Here is a 19459-nt window from a genome sequence, read left to right on the forward strand (position 1 = left end):
GAACAGGTTTTATCTGTTTATTTAAAAACAGAATATCTTTTTTATGTACAAATATGAACATATTTACACAAAATATACATACTAGAGTTCCATATCTTCAGGTTCCGCCTCCAAAGTCCTGGGCTGGCTGGAGAGCAGGGGATGAGAGTCTCTCCTTTGGTCCAGAAATCCAGCAGAGTTCGGGCTGAGCAGGGTTTGGGCACTAAATCTAGATGTTCTGGTTGAATGTATTTGGGTGGGGCAGGCAAAAATGGACCTTATCTAATCCCAACCAGAGAAACGGCTGGAAGTTAGTGACCCAAGTTAGTAACCCTGAGACCCCTGGGGAAAAGGAGACATTCTTGCTCCCAGCAGCTCCTTCACCTCCCTTGGTCTATAATCACTCTTCTCTCTCCCCTACACCACAACCAAACCAGAAGCCCTTGTCACCAAGTCCTAGCAGCCCCCCACCAAGGGATCACAAACAACTGTGGATACAACTAAGAAAACATGAGGCTAGGGGAAGAGCTCAGGAGCCCCTAGGGCCAAGGACCCTACCTACCCTCCCATAGCCAGTAACGGAGGGGCGCACACCCCTCCTTCAAACTCTATCAGCTCTTCGGCTCCCTCCCAAGAGCCTGCCTAGATTAAGATGCCTTAGACGGAGCACCTTTCAAACCACAGGAACTAACCCCCTGGGGTAGGACCTGAGCAAGGTCTAGCTTTGCTGAATTCTTGTGTAGGCTGATGTCACTTTAAGCAGTCCTTGCAGTAATAAATGTCCAGGTGAATCAAAAGTTTATAAAAAGTCTTTTGTCTTATGAATGCATTTGGGGCAGTAGTCCTCAAAGAAGCTCCACTGTGCAGGTTTACGTACAACAAATACGTACATGCAGCAGGCCCAGAGGCCACCAGAGGGCAGAGGGTTTCTTCTGTAACAGTTTGAGCCTCTGGCCCACCCCTAGGCCCGCTGCTTTACACTTGCCCTGACAGCTCCCAAGTGGTGGGAGCCCGGCTCCCGCACTCAGGAGGCCAGATTCCAGCTCCAGCTATGCCCGCACACCTGGACCTGGCCCACAGTCTCCACCTCCCGCCTCCAACCTCTGCATCATTAATACTGCTCTGGGGTCTGAGGAAAACACCTGCGTTTTACAGGCAAAGGTCACACAGCCACACGACACATGCACCGATCCCCTGTGGCGTTCCCCATGCAGCCACTGAACCCTGTGGCACACACACCACGGTTCACTTGGACTCTGACGTGACAACACAACGCACACCGTGGGCACAGTCACCCCTCCGCGCACACACAGTGCACACTCAGACAAGCACTAATGCACACACAGTGACCTGCACGCACTGTGGGAGGGACTCAACAAGCAGAGCCCTTCCGTCATCCAACAGAAGGACCGGAGGAAAAGGTCGAGCAGTCAGTGGGGTGGGGAGCATCTTCCTCAGGAAATGAGGTGTGTAGGGAGGCTCCCCGGGGATGAGCTGAAATCTTCCATGTCAGCAGAGGGAGCCAGGCTTAGGGGACGGAGGCAAGCCTGGGTCAGACCAGGTGCCCCCGCCCATTGATGTAGATGCCATTGCCCGTGGGCTTGGCCCGCAGGGTCCCGTTCTCCTGAACAAAATGGTTCATGGCCTGTTTGATGCCTTCATCCTGATCTTCCTCCTCCTCTGTCCGCCCAGAGCCTGGAGACAACAGTTCAGTCTGTGTTTCAATCTCCCGCACTGTGGTCAGCGTGGAGTAACTGCGGCCCTCTGCCTCTTCGCTCTGGAGACCAAGGGCGGAGGGCAAGTCAGGAACCAAGGCGGGGCAGCCAGACGTGAGGGGGTCGGCTGGGGCACGCTGGGGTCAGAGGTAAGGCACAAGCAGGGGTTATGGTTGCTCAACGGCTCAGAGATGGGGGGCCAGGAATGAATGTTAGGCCTGAGGAAGGGGAGACTAGAGAGCAAAGGCATAGCGGGGCGGGGAGGGGATGGGATGGGGCAGCATGAGTCTGAGGTATCAGGGACCGGTGAAGGGGCAGCTGACGCACCACATCTGGGACCCGGAGAGGGGTCTGAGGAGAGTGGGAGGGACGCCGGTGGGGCCGGGGGCCTCACCATCACAGAGCAGCTACTGTTGTCCTTGAGACCATCAGGGTGGCCCTCGGCTGTCAGCCCTACACTCTCCTCCGGCTGCAAGGCCCGCACATGGGGGAGGAGTCAGAACAGCGCTCAGCCTCTTCACCTCTGTCCTCCCCCAGCCTCCCCCCAATCACCTTCCCCCCAGCCTGACCTGTCCATTCTCTCCTCGATGCAAACATCCTCACTTCCCCCACCCCTACCCTCATTCCACCCTCATCCCGCCCTGAAACCAGTGCTGAGGGTGGCTTCCCACAGCAACCTCGAAGGGGGTTGCTGAAGGGGGCCCTCTGAAGGAGCCCAGCAAACCCAGAGCAGCTCCAGACCTGCCGGGGCTGAGTCAGCGGCGGCCAGACCTGGGGGCGGGCTGCGCTTCTGGTCCGCAGAGGGGCCCCGGCCCCAAGAATGCATCCAACCTTGGCACACACCTGGTTCCTGGGGTCCGAGTGATGGGAATGCAGCCTCCGGATGGAGTTCTCCCTGGTCAGGGTCAGCTCCTCCTCACTGGGAAGACACCCCCTGGTCAGGAGCTGAGGGTAGTGGTAGCCTCCCAAGGTGAACCTAGCCTGGCCAAGCCTATGTGAGCCGGGGCTGGAGGGTGTGGGCGCTGGGTTGTCCCTGCAAGTGCGAGTGAGTGGCTGTAGGTGGCGGTGCGGCTGCAGAGCGTGTGTGTGCCCCTGTGATACACGTGCATGTGGATCTGACCCTCACTCAGGCAGTGTGGCTCCCCTCATCCAGCTGCGACCCAGGCCCCAAGGCCCTTCTCACCTCCCAGAAGACTGGCTCTGCTTACCTCTGGTCCACAAGCTCTTCAGATGTCAGGCCGCCCAGTCTCCTCTCGCTCCTCGGTCCTGGCCCACCTCCTGCTTGCCTCCCCTTTGTTCCCTGCTTACCTCTACCCGCCCATGAGTGGCCAGTACTCACTATTTCTGGGTCATCTGCTGGGCCTTGCGCCGATGGTATCGGGACATGAGCACCACCACCACCACCAGAAGGCAGAACAAGAGTGCGGCGATCACACCCACCACCACCACGGAGGCCGACACCAGATCCACCTGCTTCCCCGTGGTATCCTGGGGGTCTGCTGGAGACAGGCCACTGTCTGAGGCCGATGCCCAGATCCCTGACCGGCCCCCGGACTCCACAGCCCCCCACGCACTGTCCTCACAAAACACGTCCCAGGACCACCCCCTCAGCCTGGCCCTCTGCAAAATACATGCAGTCCAGCCCCCTCCAAATCAATCCTCTCCCAGTTCATTCTCTCTGTCTTGCTCCCTGTCCCCCGACCAGGCCCTTGGCCCAGGTCCCAGCCTCTGCCCCAGTGCTTACCAAGAACATCCACATCCACCTGAGAATCCCTTGAGGAGAGCTCATTGCTGACGTGGCAGACGTAGGTGCCACTGTGCTCAGTGGTCAGCGGGGGGAAGGTCAGGGTATCTCCTTCTGCTTGTACCCCACTGGGCAGAGGCCCGTCCAGCCTGGAGGACAGGGAAGCTGATGGGTGCTGGCTGGGGAGGGCTGAGACTGCCACGACCCAACGTGCCCGGGCAGCTCTCCACCTCCCTCCCCCATGACGTCACCCAGAGCCACCGGCTGTTCCCACGGTGCCCCTCCTTCCCCTAGGCAGGTCTAGGCAGAGGTCCCTTCTCCCTGCCGCCCAGCCTGACCCAGGCACCCACACACACACTTGGGGAAGATCCACACACGTGCCGTCCCACAAGCTCCATAGGCATCACGTCATCCTGCACTAGGTACCAGGTCCACACGGTATATAAAGTCCACACAACAGGACTGTTCCTTCCTATCGGGGCTCAGATGTACTTGGACAATGTGACTGCATGCTCCAGCACCCACGATGTTTCATGGCAGGGTACATGAACACAGCCCCAGGCACAAGGCCACATGCATGGCTCATCTGCTCACATGTGAGCCTGTCATGGGCTCACACACATGTGTCCCTGACCCCTCCCTGATTGTCTGGACATCTCAGACCCTGAAAAAAAGTCAAAGAACTGGCAGAGATGGGTGGGTACCTCTGAGGTGCTAGCAACCTGGTAGTGACTAGAAGAGTGTTAGTTTCACAACAGTCACAGTCAGCTGTATCTTTTTGTCTTATTCACTTTAGGCACTTACATAAATATATAAAGTATTAACATTGAAATGCTGTATTATATTTCACAATTTTAAAGTTAAGGGAAAAAAAGCCAAGGACTTATCAGCTAATTTCCTGCCAATTACCATGTATACTACACTCCTAGGTGCAAGGCAATAACAATGTTTGGTGACCATGCATATTCTTGTATTGGTTTGAACATGTGCCCTAATTTATCTGGGGTTCAGAATATATTGTCCCAGCCCACGGTGAGTATGTGCTGGTCCTGAGGGAAAGACCCTGGTCCCAAGCTAGGCCCTTACCGTGTCCAGTTGTACGAGGGAGGAGGCTGCCCTTCACTCAGGCACTTGAGCATAGCTCCTTCTCTGCCAACCTGCCACAGCTTTTGGTCTTCAAGGCCCCTCACAGAGGCCTCAGCAAGGACTGGAATGAAAAGTTGGAGGAGAAAGAATGGAAATGATACCTTTGATCATGCTCTTCCTCAAAGGGCCCCCGCCCCAGGCCCCACTTTGCCTGGAATAGCCTCCCCCTGCCCTTCTCCATCTTACTCATCTGCGGCCAAAGCTAGCCCAGCCCCGCCTTACTGACAGCTCCCTCCCCTCTCGAAGTTCAGAGAGTCCACATGGGTTTACCTGTGCAATGAGCCTATAAGTCCCTCTGCACAGCAATGTGGCACACCTTTTCTGAATCCCCCGTGGTCCGTAGCATAGCGCTAGTCACAGAACAGGTGCTCAGCAAACACTCCCTGATTCATCAAAGGCTTAACCATCCTACTAGTTCATTCATTTCTTTTTTTTTTTCTTGGGTGTGTGGCGCAGCTTGTGCGATCTTAATTCCCCAACCAAGGATCGAACCCGGGCCTTTGGCAGCAAAAGCATGGAGTCCTAACCACTGGATCACCAGGGAATTCCGGTTCATTCACTTCTTTCACAGACATTTGTTGAGGACCTACTTAGTGCCAAATGCTGGGTTAGTATGAGTAGAAAACAGTGCTATCCTCCAGAGAGGCTCAAAGTCTAATGCCAGGAAAACAATATCGACTGTCGACCGAGCACCTTCTATGCACTAAGCGCTATGCGAGAGGCACTGCATTCGTTCAGAACCCTGTAAAGTTGACATAATAATACTCCTGCTGATGATGAAGAAAATGAACCTTAATAAGATTGAATAACAGCTGGTAAACAGCAGAACTAGGGCTCATCCCCAGTCTAGCTGTCTTCAAATCCTAAACTATTTTCCAAAATGCTTTTAATTCCATGTTTATATCTGATTCTCCCAACAACCCCTGAAGCAGGGCCAGCTCCTTTGTAAACAGAAGGACACAAGGTCAGAGTGATTTGCCAAGGTCACCTGGGATGGGCTCCAGGTCTCCTACCTTGGACTGGTGCTCTCTCAGCCATACAAGGTGGCCTCCAGGACCCAGGCTGGCCAGACTGGTGTGGCTTAGGGTCTCTCACTACCTCATCAATCCTCTTGGAGCCCATGGGGACGCCCTACCCAAGATCCAGGTACTCACAGGCCACTTGGAGGATGTGGGTGATCCTTTGGTCCTGGAGCAGGCCAGGGTGCGACACCACGCAGGTAAGTGGCTGTCCATTCATGCTGCGGCTGGGCACCAGATGGAATTCTGAAGTGACAGCAGCTGAGCGAGAGTGCGCGAAAGAGCGGCTGGATGTTGTGCCCTTGACCTCTGTGTCCCAGGTCACGCTGGGGGCCGGGCTACCCTCTGCTGTGCAGGAAGCTGCCAGTGTCAGGCCCTGGCCCTCTTCTAGTGCTGGACCAGGATTCAGCGAGGGCAGGGGAGGCACTGCAGATGGGGGGGAGGCAGAAATCACAACCTTCACAACCCCTGTCAGGAGGCCCCGCCCCACCCCGGTTCAGTCTTGCACAGGTGCAAGTTTCAGGCCCCTTTTTCTTCTTTTATTTCATCAACAAAGATGCCAGGTGAGTGGTAGCATTTCAGTGGACTTTGTACCTTTCTCCAATGCTTGAATTTTTTACAGTGAGTACGGGTCATTTTTCAAATAAAAATAATGAAGTAATTAAAAAACTAACCAGATAACATCTATATAATAATAATAATAGCCATCATTTATTAAGCACTTACTATGTGCCCAGAATTGTGCTAAACACTTTACAAACGTTGTCTCTTTTAATCCTGTCAACAGACACGAAGTAGGTGTTACTATCTGTATTTTACAGCTGAAGAAACTGAAGCCCAGGGAGGTTAAATGATTTATTCCAGATCAGTAGCTATTAGGTGGTGAAGCCAAGATCCACACCCAGATTTTTCTACCAAGGCTGGTATTACTAACTTCCGTGTAGATAAAGGGAAACTATAAAGGCCTTTATTTATTTTTATCTTCATAACATTAACAGTCCAAGCACAGAATGGAAAAGACTTAACTTGACCATAAGTCTAGGGCATCCGTGCAAAGTGGTGGTTTAAAAAGGTGATTGTGGTCTCCAACCACATTCACTGAAGGTCCAGATCAGGAAAGGTCTCAGCCCCACTGGTCATGCACAGCCACACTGGTCATAGCTGGGTCTGCATGTCCACATCTAGGCACCACATTCTAAAACCATGGAGCCCAAGGTGATGAGGGAGGCTCTGAATGAGTGTCTTTAGTAGAACTGTCGCAGAAACCTGTAAGTTTAGCTTGAAGAAGAAGAGACTTGGGTGGGGCATGACAGAGGTCCTCAGCTGGTGGAAAGGCTGTCGTGCAGAAGGGAGAATAAGCCTGTGTCATCTTGCTGGGGTGGGTGAAAGCAACCGAGAGGGAGATTTCAGATCAGCAGAAGGAAGAACAGCCTAATACGTGGATTCTTCCCCAAGCCTGACCAAGCAGTATCAAGCTTTTGGGGTCACTTGGAGAGAATTTCTGGATTGGGGTGAGGGGGGGTGGCTAAATGAAGCTCCCTCATCCCTACAGGGCCCCACCTCTTCTTCCTGTTCCGCTTCTGCCCTCTCCATCTCTGCATCCCCCCGCCTCCAGCTTCTGCCCTCCAAGACCCGGGGCCTGAGGACCTGGTGCTTCTGCACACACAGCACCCCTGCCCCCATGCCTAACGGGGCCCACTTACCCAGCACGCGGAGCCGAAGCTGCGCCTGGAAGCTGCCGGCAGGGAAGGTACTGACGCGACACTCGTACTCGCCCTCGTCCGCCTGCACCGCGTTGCGCAGAAGCACCGCACCGTCCAGGGGGTTCCTTGGGGGAGGCGGCTGTTCCACGCGGCCCTCGTAGGCTGAGCTCACGTATAGCCCATATTTAGAGTTCAGAAGTGCCAGCTTCTGGCCGCCCTCGCCCTCATGCACACGAGCCCATGCCACTTGCTCCACCTGCTCGCCCGGGTCCCCTCGGTAGAAGCAGGGCAGTTTTGCGTCCTGGCCCAGCACCACGGTCACCAAGTCCGAGGTCTCCAGCTCGCCCGCCGGGCACCGACCTGCAGGGGGGCAGACAGAAGCAGCCAGGATTAGGGGCGCCGCCAGAGCCGGGGGAACACTTAACCACAATGATAATGTCCGCAAAGGCAGCCCGGAACTCCTGGAGCACTTTATGCTTGCAAAGCACGTTCAGTCCATTACCTCATTAGATTCACAAAACATTCCCAAGAGGCAGGTGTTATTATCGCCGTTTAACAGATGAGAAAACTAAGACCCAGAGACAGGAAGTGACTTGCCTAAGGCCACACAGGTGGTATGTGGAAGAGTCATACCCTCTCTCAGCCCAGGATTGTGTCCTGAGCAATTGTAAGGTGGGGACTATAACAAGAGGAGAGACCCAGCCTCTGCCCTCAGGGAGCTCCGGGAAATGGATTTTGTGCACACAAAGATGGGAAGCCATGGACAAACTTTCACAGAAGGCTCAACCTACCAAGGCGGGGGGGGGGGGGGGGGGGGGGGGGAGTGAATGCTTTCAGAAAGTGTGGCCAGGAACCAAGGCAAGGGTGGAGAACAGTTGGTGTCTGGGATGGGGCATGTAGTGTAGGAAGGGTCCAAACCAGCAGGCCCTTCGGAACAGTCTTTTCATGGCTTTAAGATGAGAGACCTGGATTCCCAGAGAGAAGAAGGTATTCTATGTGGGAGGAAGGGCACGAACCAAGGCTCAGAGACAGGAATGAGAAAGTCACCGAAGACAGAAAGGCCCCAGGTCAGAGGCCCAGAGATACGAGGTCAGCACAGACACACATGACAGGGTCAGAACCGTGAGCCAGAATCGGAGGACCAGAGATAGGGACCAGTGACAAAAGGCAAGTGTTTTGTGCATGACAAGGAGCAGTATGAAGCAGTCAGGGGTATCTATCATGTAGCATTATCTGCAAAGAAGGATGCATTTCCTGCACTCACAGAACCTGAGCTTTATTCTGGAAGAGGAGATACGTATGGAGACAGCTATGGAAACACTTGTGATGGTTTCTGATTTAGTGCTTAGTGGTGTGTTGCAGGTTAGTCGTGGGATGGGACAGTCACAGTGGTCCCGAGTCACATGGGAGGGGCTCATGCATGAGTTGGGTAGAATCAGGAGGGGATGAGACCTGGAAAGGGGTCCCAGGTAAGGGACCAAGGTGGGCGAACCCCAAGGAGGTGGAGAGGCTGGCTGGTTCAGGAAGCAGAGAGGAGAGGACAGAACTAAGGCAGAGCAGGAAGTGGGACATCTGGTCAGAGAAAAATCACCCAGGACCTTCCATACCAGGCAAAGGAATTCAGATTTGGCCAAGAGGACATAGGGAGTCCCTAAAGCATGAAGCCAATGGGCGTGTGCCCTCAGACTAGAAAGTAGGGAGACTGGGGACAGGAGACCCTCTAGGACCCTCCAGCTGCCATCCTGCACCGTGCTGCTGAGAGGACGGGACAGTTCCAGGGGAAGTTTGGCAGGATTTGGTCACTGATCAGAAAGAGAGAAGAGTCTCAAAGACAACTCCTGGGTTTCTAGGATAAGTAACTTATGAGGGAGGCATGGCCAGGGAATCTCATGGCTGGGAAGAAAGAAATTTGGAGTTGTGGAATAAAGCGTGTGAAACACAGGGCTGGGGGCTGAGGCTGCAGACAGAGTGAAGGCTCTCTGGGATGGCAAGAGCTCCTTGCATTGGAATGCATATGCAGCAATTCCCAAAAGTTCAAAGCTCCTGCCTCTGGCCAGCACTTCACACACCCTGCTGGCCCTCACCTTGCTTCCACCTGGAGCTCCTGCTGGAACGCCCTCCTCCCTATGTCTGGCAGCTCCTAGTCATCACTGTCTGGGTAACTCCTACTCATCCTTGAAGACTCTGCTTAGACATCACTTGCTCCTGGAGTCCTCCCTCCCCCCACCCCCACCTCAGGCAGAGTGAGGTGCCCTTCCTCTGTTCTCCTCTAGCACCCTGCTTTGACCCATCGTAGTACATTATACCACAGATTGTATTTGCTATTTTCTTGTCTGCCTCTTCCACCAGATTGAGAACCTCAAGAGTATAAACTCGGTCTCACATCACATATGGAAACACGGTTTCTGATTTAGTGCTCAGTGGTCTGCATTCCCGGCACATAATTCGTGCTCAGTTAATGTTTATTGACTGACTGACTGAGTGAATGGGTGTGTGAATGAATGAATGCGAGAGACAGGCGGAAGAAGGAAAGGGGAGAATGAGGAGGAATGTGCAGTCTTTGGTTGGGCTGGGCAGGGAGGGGGTTGGCATGGCAACCTTAGGCTTGCCTTAGAGACAACATTAGAGACAGGATAGGCTGGCTACCTGGGTTCTCTGCCAAAGGAAACACCTCCAGACTGGACCTAGGGAGAAGGAAGGGGATGCAGGGCGTCAGGCATGGAGGGAGAAAGTGAAGCCCCGCTAGAGTGGACCAGAGGGTTCCAGTGAGGCAGAGCGTGGGACAGAGGAAGGGGGTCCCATGGCCCTGCTTGCAAGGGAGGAGGAAGGGAGGATACTCTTGGAAGCTGGGAGGTCCCAAACAGGACAGGACAGACCTGCAGGGCCAGATACCAGGGCCCTGACCTGCCTAAGCTGATGTTGGTCCCACCCAGCCCAGCCTGGGAGTCAGCTAACCATCTGCACCTCTCCCAGACACCTCCTCCTGGCGCCAGAGGGAGCAGGGCTGCCACGGAAGGGCTGGAGGTGGGCTTGAGATAGGGGCTTCCCAGTACTTCCTCTGCTTTGAACACTGGTGTCCATGCAGGTCACAGGGAGTCCAAGGCCTGCTCCACTGGGACACTCAAACCCTTTCAAAGACTATTTCTAGGACAATGTCAGATGGCATATTTTCCATCCCCATCCCTACACTTGCTAACCAGCTGGCCCCTCCCCAACATGAATCACTCACATTTCCCCCCCAAAAAAATACCTTTTTTTTTTTTTTTTTTTTTTGCCACACAGCGGCATGCAGGATCTTAGTTCCCCAACCAGGGATCGAACTCATGCCCCCTGCAGTGGAAGCTCAGAGTCCTAACCACTGAACTGCCAGGGAATTCCCAAAAATACCCTCTTAGGGTACAACATGCATCAAGTCCCCAGCACATGTCTGAGTCCAATCTTCCACATCCCTACCTGTCGGTCCAAGATCCCCATGAACCCAAGTGATAAGCCCAAGCTTTGCAGGTTGAGGAACCCAGTAAAACCAGAAAGTCCCTTCTGGGTGAGCTCCCCATTGTCCTAAATCCACTGTTTAGTGGGAGCATATCAGCTTGAGCAACGCCTTCCTTCACTTACACACACGCGCGCACACACACACACACACACGCGCGCGCGCGCTGCAAGAGAAGGAAAGGAAAACTTGGGCTTTAGAATCCCTGTCCTGGGCTTGTGGACCCAGAAGCTCATACTCCCAGGGTAAGGTAGGCCAGGACTGCCTCCCACTTCTCTCCCCCACCCAGTGCCCACCCAGCATCCGCATGATGATGTCACCAGAGCAAAGGAGACACACCGCCTGCCTGGTGAGGTCACCCTGCGGGCATGTAGTAGCCAGGCCAGGCCCACGGACCCTTCTGCTGCAAACTGTTTCCTGAGCCTGGTGGACTCTGCTGGCTGGGCACTCCTCCCTCTGACCCTCCCCCCCACTCCCCTCCCCTCCCCTCCCCTGCTTCTGGGAGTACCAGGATGCCTGGGTGATTCAGCCACTGCTGCACAGCAGGCCTAGCCTCAGTCACCACCAGCCACCACCTTGCGCAAGGGAGAGAACAGGCCCAACTGGCCAGACGGGATCCCTGCCCTCAGCCTCCCCCACCCCGGGCCAAGCCCCCACGGGCCTCTCTGGGGCCCTGCCCTCTGTGTACCCTGCCTGCTCCCAGACGGGCCCTCCATTCCTGGCTTGGGCTGGCTGCCTGTTCCCCACCCTGTGCCTGGGTCCCAACTTTCCTATCTGTGTGAGGCCCGGCCTCTGATCTCCAGAGGGGCAACAGGCTGGCAGCTGCAGATGACAGCATCTCCGGGGAAGGAGGCTTTTCTTTCTGAGGAGACTGTCTCCTTCAGCATCCCCTGCTCGTACATCTAGGGGTACACAGTGGGGTCCTAGAGATGGGCCTGTGAGTAGGAAGAAGGGAATAAGTGTGAGCCTTTTGCGTCTGAACGTACATCTTTGGGTGAGGGTCTGGGGAGTCTCAGTGCTGGTTAACGTGCAGGAGAGGCTGTCTCTTTGCATGAACTTGGGGGCGTTTCGCACATTTCAGGAAAGCGTGTGTGCTTGTCTGCATCCAGAGGGGGCTATGAAATGCGTGTGTGTGTGAATGTGCGCACACAGTAAATATTTTCATGTCGGTTTCTCTTGGCTTCTGCATGGCTGTCTGTCTCAGCTGCCTTAGGTCAGTGGTGTGTTGCTCGGCGCCTTTGCCTCTGCACCCGTTTGGAGTGTCGCCCAGGCAGCCCTCCCCACCCCACCCCAGACCTGAGGGCAGATGCATCTCAGGTGGGGGGACCCAGAGATGAGGTCACTGTCCCTCCAGGGTGATGGGAAATAACCATCAAGGACGCCCCAACAGAACAAAACAAAAGCTCTCTCTACCCTTGCTCCTCAGGTTCCTACTAGAAGGACCCCCACCCTTCTCACCCCCCAGCCACGCCCCCAGGCCCTCCAGCACCTCTGGCCCCCCAAGGAGGCCTCTCCCTGGGAATCTCCATCAGGCCTCTGCTGCTGCCACCACCAGAAAAACCAGCTCTAGCTCCAGGCCTGGGGTGAGGGTTGTCTGGTGTAGGTTTGGTGGGAAGTGGTGGGGGGAGACCCTGCCTGGGGCTAGGGGGAGGGGTCCAAGCTATCTAGGGTCTCACTCTCCTTTGTTAACTCTTGCCTCCCCTCACCCCACAGAAGCAGCCTCCACCAGAGACAGGTGGAATGTGTGGGTGAGTTTGGGATAAGAAAGGACGTGGGAGGGGAGCCCTGAAGCCCCCCATTCAGGACAGGTGATATACACAACCCAGCACTTTTTTTCTTCCATCCTTCCCCCCATAGCCTTGGCCTTGGCATGCTAATTTGAAAACCAGCAAGATTCTCCCTCTGCCTTCATCCACCTCCCTCATTTACCCCACATTGTCCTAAGCCTCCCAGCTTAGTGAGAGCTTCCCAACCCGGGCAAAGCGCCCACCACAGATTAGTGGATGGGGAGGTGGGCCACACCAATAACAAAGGGAGGTGAGAACAATGGGGGAGGACAGGCCTTGAGGCAGCCCCGGCTCTGGCCCAGACACAGCTTCCAGCACAGGTAAGTCCCCTAAACCCCCAGGGAGCCAGAGTCTGAGCCTGGCTGAGTCACCAAAACAGCCACACCGTGGGTGGGAGACCCAGAATTCCGCTTCTCCCAAACTCCTGAGATCCTAACCCCCTCCCCAGTCCTGCCAGCCAACCACCCCCCTCCCACATCTCTGCAAGTGTGGCCAGCTCTGCCCCGCCCCAAATCACAACCTCAACCCAGCTCTCAGGACATGCCAGCCAGTTTTAAAGGCTAGAGAGGAGGAGGGTGGCCTGAGAACTGTGGGTAAACTTCTGAGGCCAGAGCTCCCTGCCTCAGTGAAAGAGTGACCCCGACCCCCTCCTGCACAGCCCTGCTCCAGGGGGCTTGGTGGCTTGCCCCCAGTTCTGAACTTGACCTTCGCATTTTAGATTCTGTTCCCAGATCCAACCCCTAGGCTCCTCTCCTCCCTTCACTCCTGACTCAGCTCCCCACCCCACCCCCATCCCTTCTCTCTGTCCAGACTTTGGTTAGCACCAGGGCAAGTTTGGAAGGCCGGGAAGCCCAGGCGTTCTCTCCTCACTAGGCTGGCTCCCCACGGTGGCTGACCCCCCTTCACTTTGCCTGGAGGACCCCAGGATCCCGAGGCTGGGGTCTAGAGGCTGGGACTGTGGACTCTACTATGAGCCCCTCACTGCCATCTCTGTGGCTGGGGTCCCCTTAGCCCAGCTCCCTGAAACACTGGGGTGGGACCAAGGTCAATGGGGCCACAGGGCTTCCCTGGGATTCCCCCTAGTTCTCCCCACCTTGGGCAGGGAAGCTAGCCTGCCTTTCTGGCTTCCCCGGCTTTGGGTAGATCCTACAGGAAAGGGCCTGCCCCCCTCTGTAAACAGGAGTAGAAAAGCAGGGATGGGGCCCTTCCCTTTCTAGGAAACTAACTTCAGACAGAAAGCTGGTCCTAACCCTCAGAGGAGAGACCTCAGAATTCAGAGAACCCCGTGCAGGGCTCAGTTGGGCCCCAAAATAGATCTAGGAACTAGGATCCTATTGGAGGGATATCTGTAGATTCAGGTCCCTCAGGCCCAGGGCAGGAGATGGGGAGGGAGAAGGGAGGGGATCTCACCTGGAAACTCATCCCATTAAGGAGAGACAAAGAGCTGTGGTGTCGAGGTGCCTCCCTAGCCTGGGCTCCTTTCCCTGTCAGGGGTGGGGCAGGGCCCTGGGGCTCAGAGCTCTAATGGCCCAGGACTTGGTGGGGGCACTAATTTGCAGCAGTGCAGGGGCAGAAGGCAATATCCAGGGTAAAGCTACCCTTGGTCCCCACTGCGAAATGGGGTCAGGACATTTCCCCCTTCTGTCACCACAGCCAGACTCACCGCCTCTTCCAGCACCCAGCACCCACCTTCAGTTCGGGGCTGCATATTTACGCAGCCACAGGCTTTCAGAGCTGGAAGGCCTATAGGGATCATCTGGTTCTACCTCCTGGTCTGCTGAAGTCTAGTTTCTTAGTTGCCCAAGGTCGTGTAGCAAATTAATTGCAGGAAAGGGACCAGAACCCAAGACTCCTGACTTCCCAGTCCAAGGCTTTTTCAGAGACAAGAAACACTCTAGTTTCCTGGGGACCATTGAGGAGATGCCTACAGAGGAGCCAGAATAGGGGTGGCAGTTAGGTGGGCGCATCTGATCCTCGGGCTAGGAACATGGAGTCTGAGTTCCAGCCTTCAGAGCACCCTCCGGCTCCGTGCAGGTTATAGCAGTAGATCATGGCTCACTGGGCACCAGCTTCCCTGGAGCCGGGTAGCCACAGCACCTGTCCAGGCACTGGGCAAGGTTGGGGTGACGCCCTAACTAGAAGGGGTGTCCTCTACCCTTCCCTGGCTTCTCTGGGGACTTTGTCTTGTTCACTGCTGCATCTCCAGCATCCAGCACCCTGGCTATCCCTAGTGTGCACTCAGGCACTATGCTTTAATGAACTAGGAACTGGGAGACCAAGACGCTAACCCTGGTTACGTTTCTAACACTGAGTAATATTGTTAGCTCACTTGCCTATCTGTTTCTTTCAGTTTTCCCATCTGTAAAATGAGGGAGTTGAATCGATGATCTCTTTGGTAACTTCTGAGTCCTGAGACATCATGGCTCCATTCTTTAGGCGTGGGTAGATCCTACAGGAGAATGACTGCCGAGTTCCCTGGCCCCAGCAAACAGGCCCCGCCCTCTTGGCCTAAGCGAGTGAGAAGGTTGTCTGGAAGATGGGAATTAAGATGTAGGGGGTAGGGGGGATGGCAGGGCTTGGAGTTTCAGTAACCTGCGATTGGAGGCTGGGCCAACAGCCTTTCCATTATAAGATCAGAGCAGAAGCAGCCCCTACCCATCCACACGTCTAGACCTCACTCTCCTCCGCACAGCCTTAGCTGGGGATGGAGGTTGGGGGACATCACTGCTAGGCCCTGCTGGACAACTGAGGCTCCGTCACTACTGATCCTGGGACTGGGAATCAAACTGTCCCATATAGATAAGGCCTTGTCTTTCCAAGGAGAAAGATTTCTCAGTTGCCCATTATCCTGGGAACAGCCTACAGAATCCCACCTACCGTGGACTCATTATGTTCACGCACGCACACACACACATATACTCTCCCCCACTCTGAAGATTATAAATTCCTATAATTTATATCTTCTGTATATACATTACACGAGAGCGATACAAGGCATCTAGTTGAGAAAATGGGGGGACGGGGATAAACAAAAGAATGCCCTAGGGTAGGGCACTCTAGAAGCTACCCTTCCCTAGACCCCCACTCTTCTGAGTAACCGCCTGATTCCCACCCTGGTACCTCATAGTGTGCTCAGGGACAGAGGGGGCCAGAGAGAGAAGAGCTTCCAGCTCCCCTGTAGTCACCCAACAGTATTCTAGGATATCGTGAACAGAGGAGAAGGAGATAGAAAGACCCTGTCTGCTCTCTGGGCATCAGGCTTCCCTCACCTTGATGACTGGGGAAACCAGCTGCAGCCCCAGTCAGCAATTCTGAAGCCCAGGGTGTAGGCGAGGGAACCTCCAGGAAAACCTGGGGTGAAAGGGTCCCCACCAGTTCTACCTCCCTGGCCACCTGCAACGGGTCACCGTGTCTCTTCCCCAAGAGACAGCTCCAGCCCTTTGGCTGAGGTGGTCAGGGACCCCAGACCCAATGACCTGGCCTGGGGCTAGAAGGGGACATGAAGCAGGAGAGCTACAGTGGCTCTTCTGGGGGCACTACTATCCGCTGGAGGTGGGAGAGAGAGATTGATTCCTCAGTTCAGAGTAAAAGGAAAGGGAATGTGTATGTGTGCGTGCGTGTGTGTGTGTGTGTGTGTGTGTGTGTGTGTGTGTGTTGGCTTGGGCTCAGAAGTAAGGATCCTGAAGCAAGTCCTACCTGTAAACGATGCCAGGAGCAGTAGTGGCAGCCATGCCTCAGGCCCGCACATCTCGGCTCCCAGGGACAGAGGCATCGGTCAAAAGGCAGAGCTGCCTGGTGTTTCTGAAGTTCCACTGAGTTCTCCCTGGGAGCCGGCTCTAGAGCTGGATCGGGCACCGACCCAGAAGACAGGAAGTCACGGAGTCCTCAGGCACTGCCGCACTTGCCTGTCCCACTAGGATCTCCACTCGGGGACCCGGCCCCGTTCCACCCACCCAACCGTAGCTACCCGCAAGTAGCCGTGATCGGGATCTCCGAGCTCCCCCAGAGCTGCTTCCCACGCCGTGGCCAACAACGACAGCAGAAACTTGGGAACCTGCTCAGCAGGTCAGAACAGGTGCGTCTTTGGGGGCTGGGCCTGGCGCGGAGACACGGCAGCCGCCACCCCCACAGCCTGCGCTGGCTAATGGGTGCCAGAGAGGGAGGGAAGGAGGGAAGGACCTGGGAGGTGGGATCCCATCGTCAGCTCCAGGCTTTACCTGGCAGTGTGTGGAAGGGGCTGTGACCGGAGAGGAAAGGCTTGGGGGGGGGCGGGGGGGGATAGGGGCTGGGTAGGAGAAGGCCTGGTGTGGCTCAAAGAGGGAGGCGCCAGGCCAGGAGGAACAGGGGCAAGGCCCTTGTGGGTGGAAAGGAACCCAAGCATCCCACACCCCAGCCAGCCTTGCTGCCTTCCCCCCGGCCTTGCCGAGTTCCCCCGTCTCCCAGAGGGGTTCAGCTTGGGAGCCAGAATCAGAGAAAGCCAGAACTGAGGACAGTACTGGCCCAAATACCTCATCCATCAGATGAGAAAACAGAGGCCCAGAGTGAGGAAGGGGCTTGCTGGAGGACACACAACTTAGGTGGTATCCCTACATCCCTATCCCTGAGGCAGGGAGTTAGTTCAAAGACCCCTCAGATGGAACTTAAGCGACCCCCTCCGCTTCACCCCTACCCCACAGAGGATAAGCCAAGGAATTGACCGAGGAATTAACCCCACAGATTCCTGGCCTCCCTAGCAGGACCCTCTATCAGCATCAACACCTTCTCATTACTGGCCAGAAGTCCCCAAAGTGAGTCAGCACTACCTGAGTGGAAAGGGGTTCCTTTCCACCATCTCCATGGTCATTTTATCCATTTATCCCATGGTCATTGGACAAGCCACATGTCCGGACTTTGCAAGGACAATCTTTTTTTTTTTTTTGCGGTACGCGGGCCTCTCACTGCTGTGGCCTCTCCCGTTGCGGAGCACAGGCTCCGGACGCGCAGGCTCAGCGGCCATGGCTCACGGGCCCAGCCGCTCGGCGGCATGTGGGATCTTCCTGGACCGGGGCACGAACCCGTGTCCCCTGCATCGGCAGGCGGACTCCCAACCACTGTGCCACCAGGGAAGCCCGCAAGGACAATCTTGATTCCAAATACTCTATCCTTATGTCCCTATAGGTGTACTCAGACCTGTAAGACCACACGTTTCCGTGTTGGATGCATATAATGTAACCACCAAGTTACACAAAAACTTATTGGCCTAGCTGGGATAGCCAGAGGAGGGGGCAGACTCTGAACTCCCTGAAAATTGAGGGATGGGGAGGGGCAAGATTGCTGACATACTGGAGCTAAAAATATATATATACAGGTAGACAGGAGAGAAGAGAAGATACATACGGGTTAAAATCTTGCAGTGGGATCCTTTTGTCTGGAGAGGGGCAGGAAGGAGGGGCCGGGACCAGCAAGGTGGGAGGTCATTTCAGGTAGAATATTTTCCACACACACACGCACCCCCGCCTCTACCTGTCAAAATCTTACTCATCTTTCAAAACTGACCTCAAGTGCCACATCTTCCATGAAGCCTTCTCAGCTCCTCCCACCTAAAATTAATCTTTCTCCCTTCTGTTCTTCCTCAGCCTCTGCTAGTCCCTTTATTATAGTCTGTGTACTCATAATTTGTGCACATCTTATCTCCTTAACTAAATTGTAAGCTTCACTTCAAGAAGCAACAATTGAAGCCTGCTGTGTGCCAAGGATTCAGTAAATGTGTTAAATGGAGGGACAGGACGAGCGCTGTAGTCTGTGAACTCCTGGAAAGTCAGGCTTGTTTTATAATCTTGTCTCAGTCATCCATGCTAGGACAGTCCACAGCACTTAATGGAGACTGAATACATTTTTGTTGAAGGCATGGTGTTATGAACGGAAAAGGCGGTCAGGTAGAGGAGTGGAGATCCTGACTCTCCTGAATCTGGTTAGAGACCCAGACTTTAACGTGCCTCTGGACCGTGACCCCAACTCTCTCTCTCTAGATCCCAAATCTCAGCAGCGTCCATGGTAGCGACCTCTTCTTGGAGGGCTGTTTCCCACAGGTCGGGGCCAGGCCGAATGCCAAAGCTCCTGTTTCTCTCCGCCTCCACTTTGGTGAACCCCTTCCCCTCTTCGGGACTCACATCGCACCTGTGCCAGGGAAGCAGTCCCACCCCTATGCTGCTTTGAGATGCACGGTGGCAGGGGTGGGGTAGAGCAGGGGGGAATGGGAGGGAGGAGCGTCCCGTGTTATAATTATAATCATCAAACCTTGGATCCCATCGCGTGATTTCAGAGGAACTCCCTTCCTTCCCACAGGTTCACCCCTCCTGGTCCAGGAAACCACAGGAGAAACTGAGGCACGGTGGTAGGAAAGCAGTTAGATCAAAAGGTGGGTATCCTGTCCCTCTATCTCCTTCAGCCTTTTAGCTCACAATACATCCCAGTACTGCCAGTCAGGAAGTCAGTGAGCCTCTGGCTGGGACCCTCAGTCACCCACCCCCAACTCCAGCCATGTGGAGCATGGAGGCTGGACGTTCCAGAGGTGTTAAGTCCAGGCTGAGCCAGATATCTTTTCATGGGTATGTTCAGGTCCTATTAGACCCCAGAGGTGGCCTTGGAGGGAGGGCTACGTGTATCACTGGGCCTGAAAGGGAGCGCTTGGGCCAGGCAGTGATTCCAGCCCTCTGCTTGAGGTAGGGATCTTCCTCCCCCTTACCTAACAGATATCGGTCTCCAAGTCCCCCTGCCCCCGTGCCCTCAGTCCCGCACATCTCACAAGGGCCATGCTCTTGGGGAATACGCCCTCATCCTTCGGCCTTGCCTTCACTCTTCTGGGATGAAGCTTGCAGAAGGCAAATGCCAGGGTTG

General features: G+C 55.1%; 1 protein-coding gene and 1 long non-coding RNA gene across 12 annotated transcripts in view; one reads left to right on the top strand and one right to left on the bottom strand.

Annotated features, from left to right (window-relative positions):
- Window positions 1-19459, bottom strand: part of NECTIN4 (nectin cell adhesion molecule 4) — a 26769-nt gene continuing 7310 nt past the window's right edge. The window contains exons 1-11 of one of the 11 annotated variants that reach the window (XM_067728380.1): window positions 16551-16671; window positions 16280-16425; window positions 9953-9990; window positions 7307-7666; window positions 5739-6029; window positions 4525-4645; window positions 3439-3587; window positions 3034-3193; window positions 2538-2613; window positions 2089-2163; window positions 1-1831 (exon numbers count right to left, since the gene is read on the bottom strand). In XM_067728380.1, coding sequence (XP_067584481.1) covers window positions 1532-1831; window positions 2089-2163; window positions 2538-2613; window positions 3034-3193; window positions 3439-3587; window positions 4525-4645; window positions 5739-6029; window positions 7307-7666; window positions 9953-9990; window positions 16280-16314 — 1605 coding nt within the window. In that variant the 5' untranslated portion in view covers window positions 16315-16425; window positions 16551-16671 and the 3' untranslated portion in view covers window positions 1-1531. Of the gene's footprint in view, window positions 1832-2021; window positions 2164-2537; window positions 2614-3033; window positions 3194-3438; window positions 3588-4524; window positions 4646-5738; window positions 6030-7306; window positions 7667-9952; window positions 9991-16279; window positions 16672-19459 lie in introns of those variants that run through there. The other 10 variants (XM_067728378.1, XM_067728377.1, XM_067728379.1 and 7 more) reach the window with 10 other exon arrangements.
- The window catches only part of LOC137219589 (uncharacterized), a 3441-nt gene continuing 580 nt past the window's right edge, over window positions 16599-19459 (top strand). Inside the window, exons 1-2 of the long non-coding RNA XR_010941172.1 lie at window positions 16599-16658; window positions 18908-18980. This is a non-coding gene — a long non-coding RNA (uncharacterized lncRNA). The remainder of the gene's footprint in view (window positions 16659-18907; window positions 18981-19459) is intronic.

This window comes from Pseudorca crassidens, chromosome 2 (assembly GCF_039906515.1).
Source record: "Pseudorca crassidens isolate mPseCra1 chromosome 2, mPseCra1.hap1, whole genome shotgun sequence".
Taxonomy (NCBI): Eukaryota; Metazoa; Chordata; class Mammalia; order Artiodactyla; family Delphinidae; genus Pseudorca; species Pseudorca crassidens.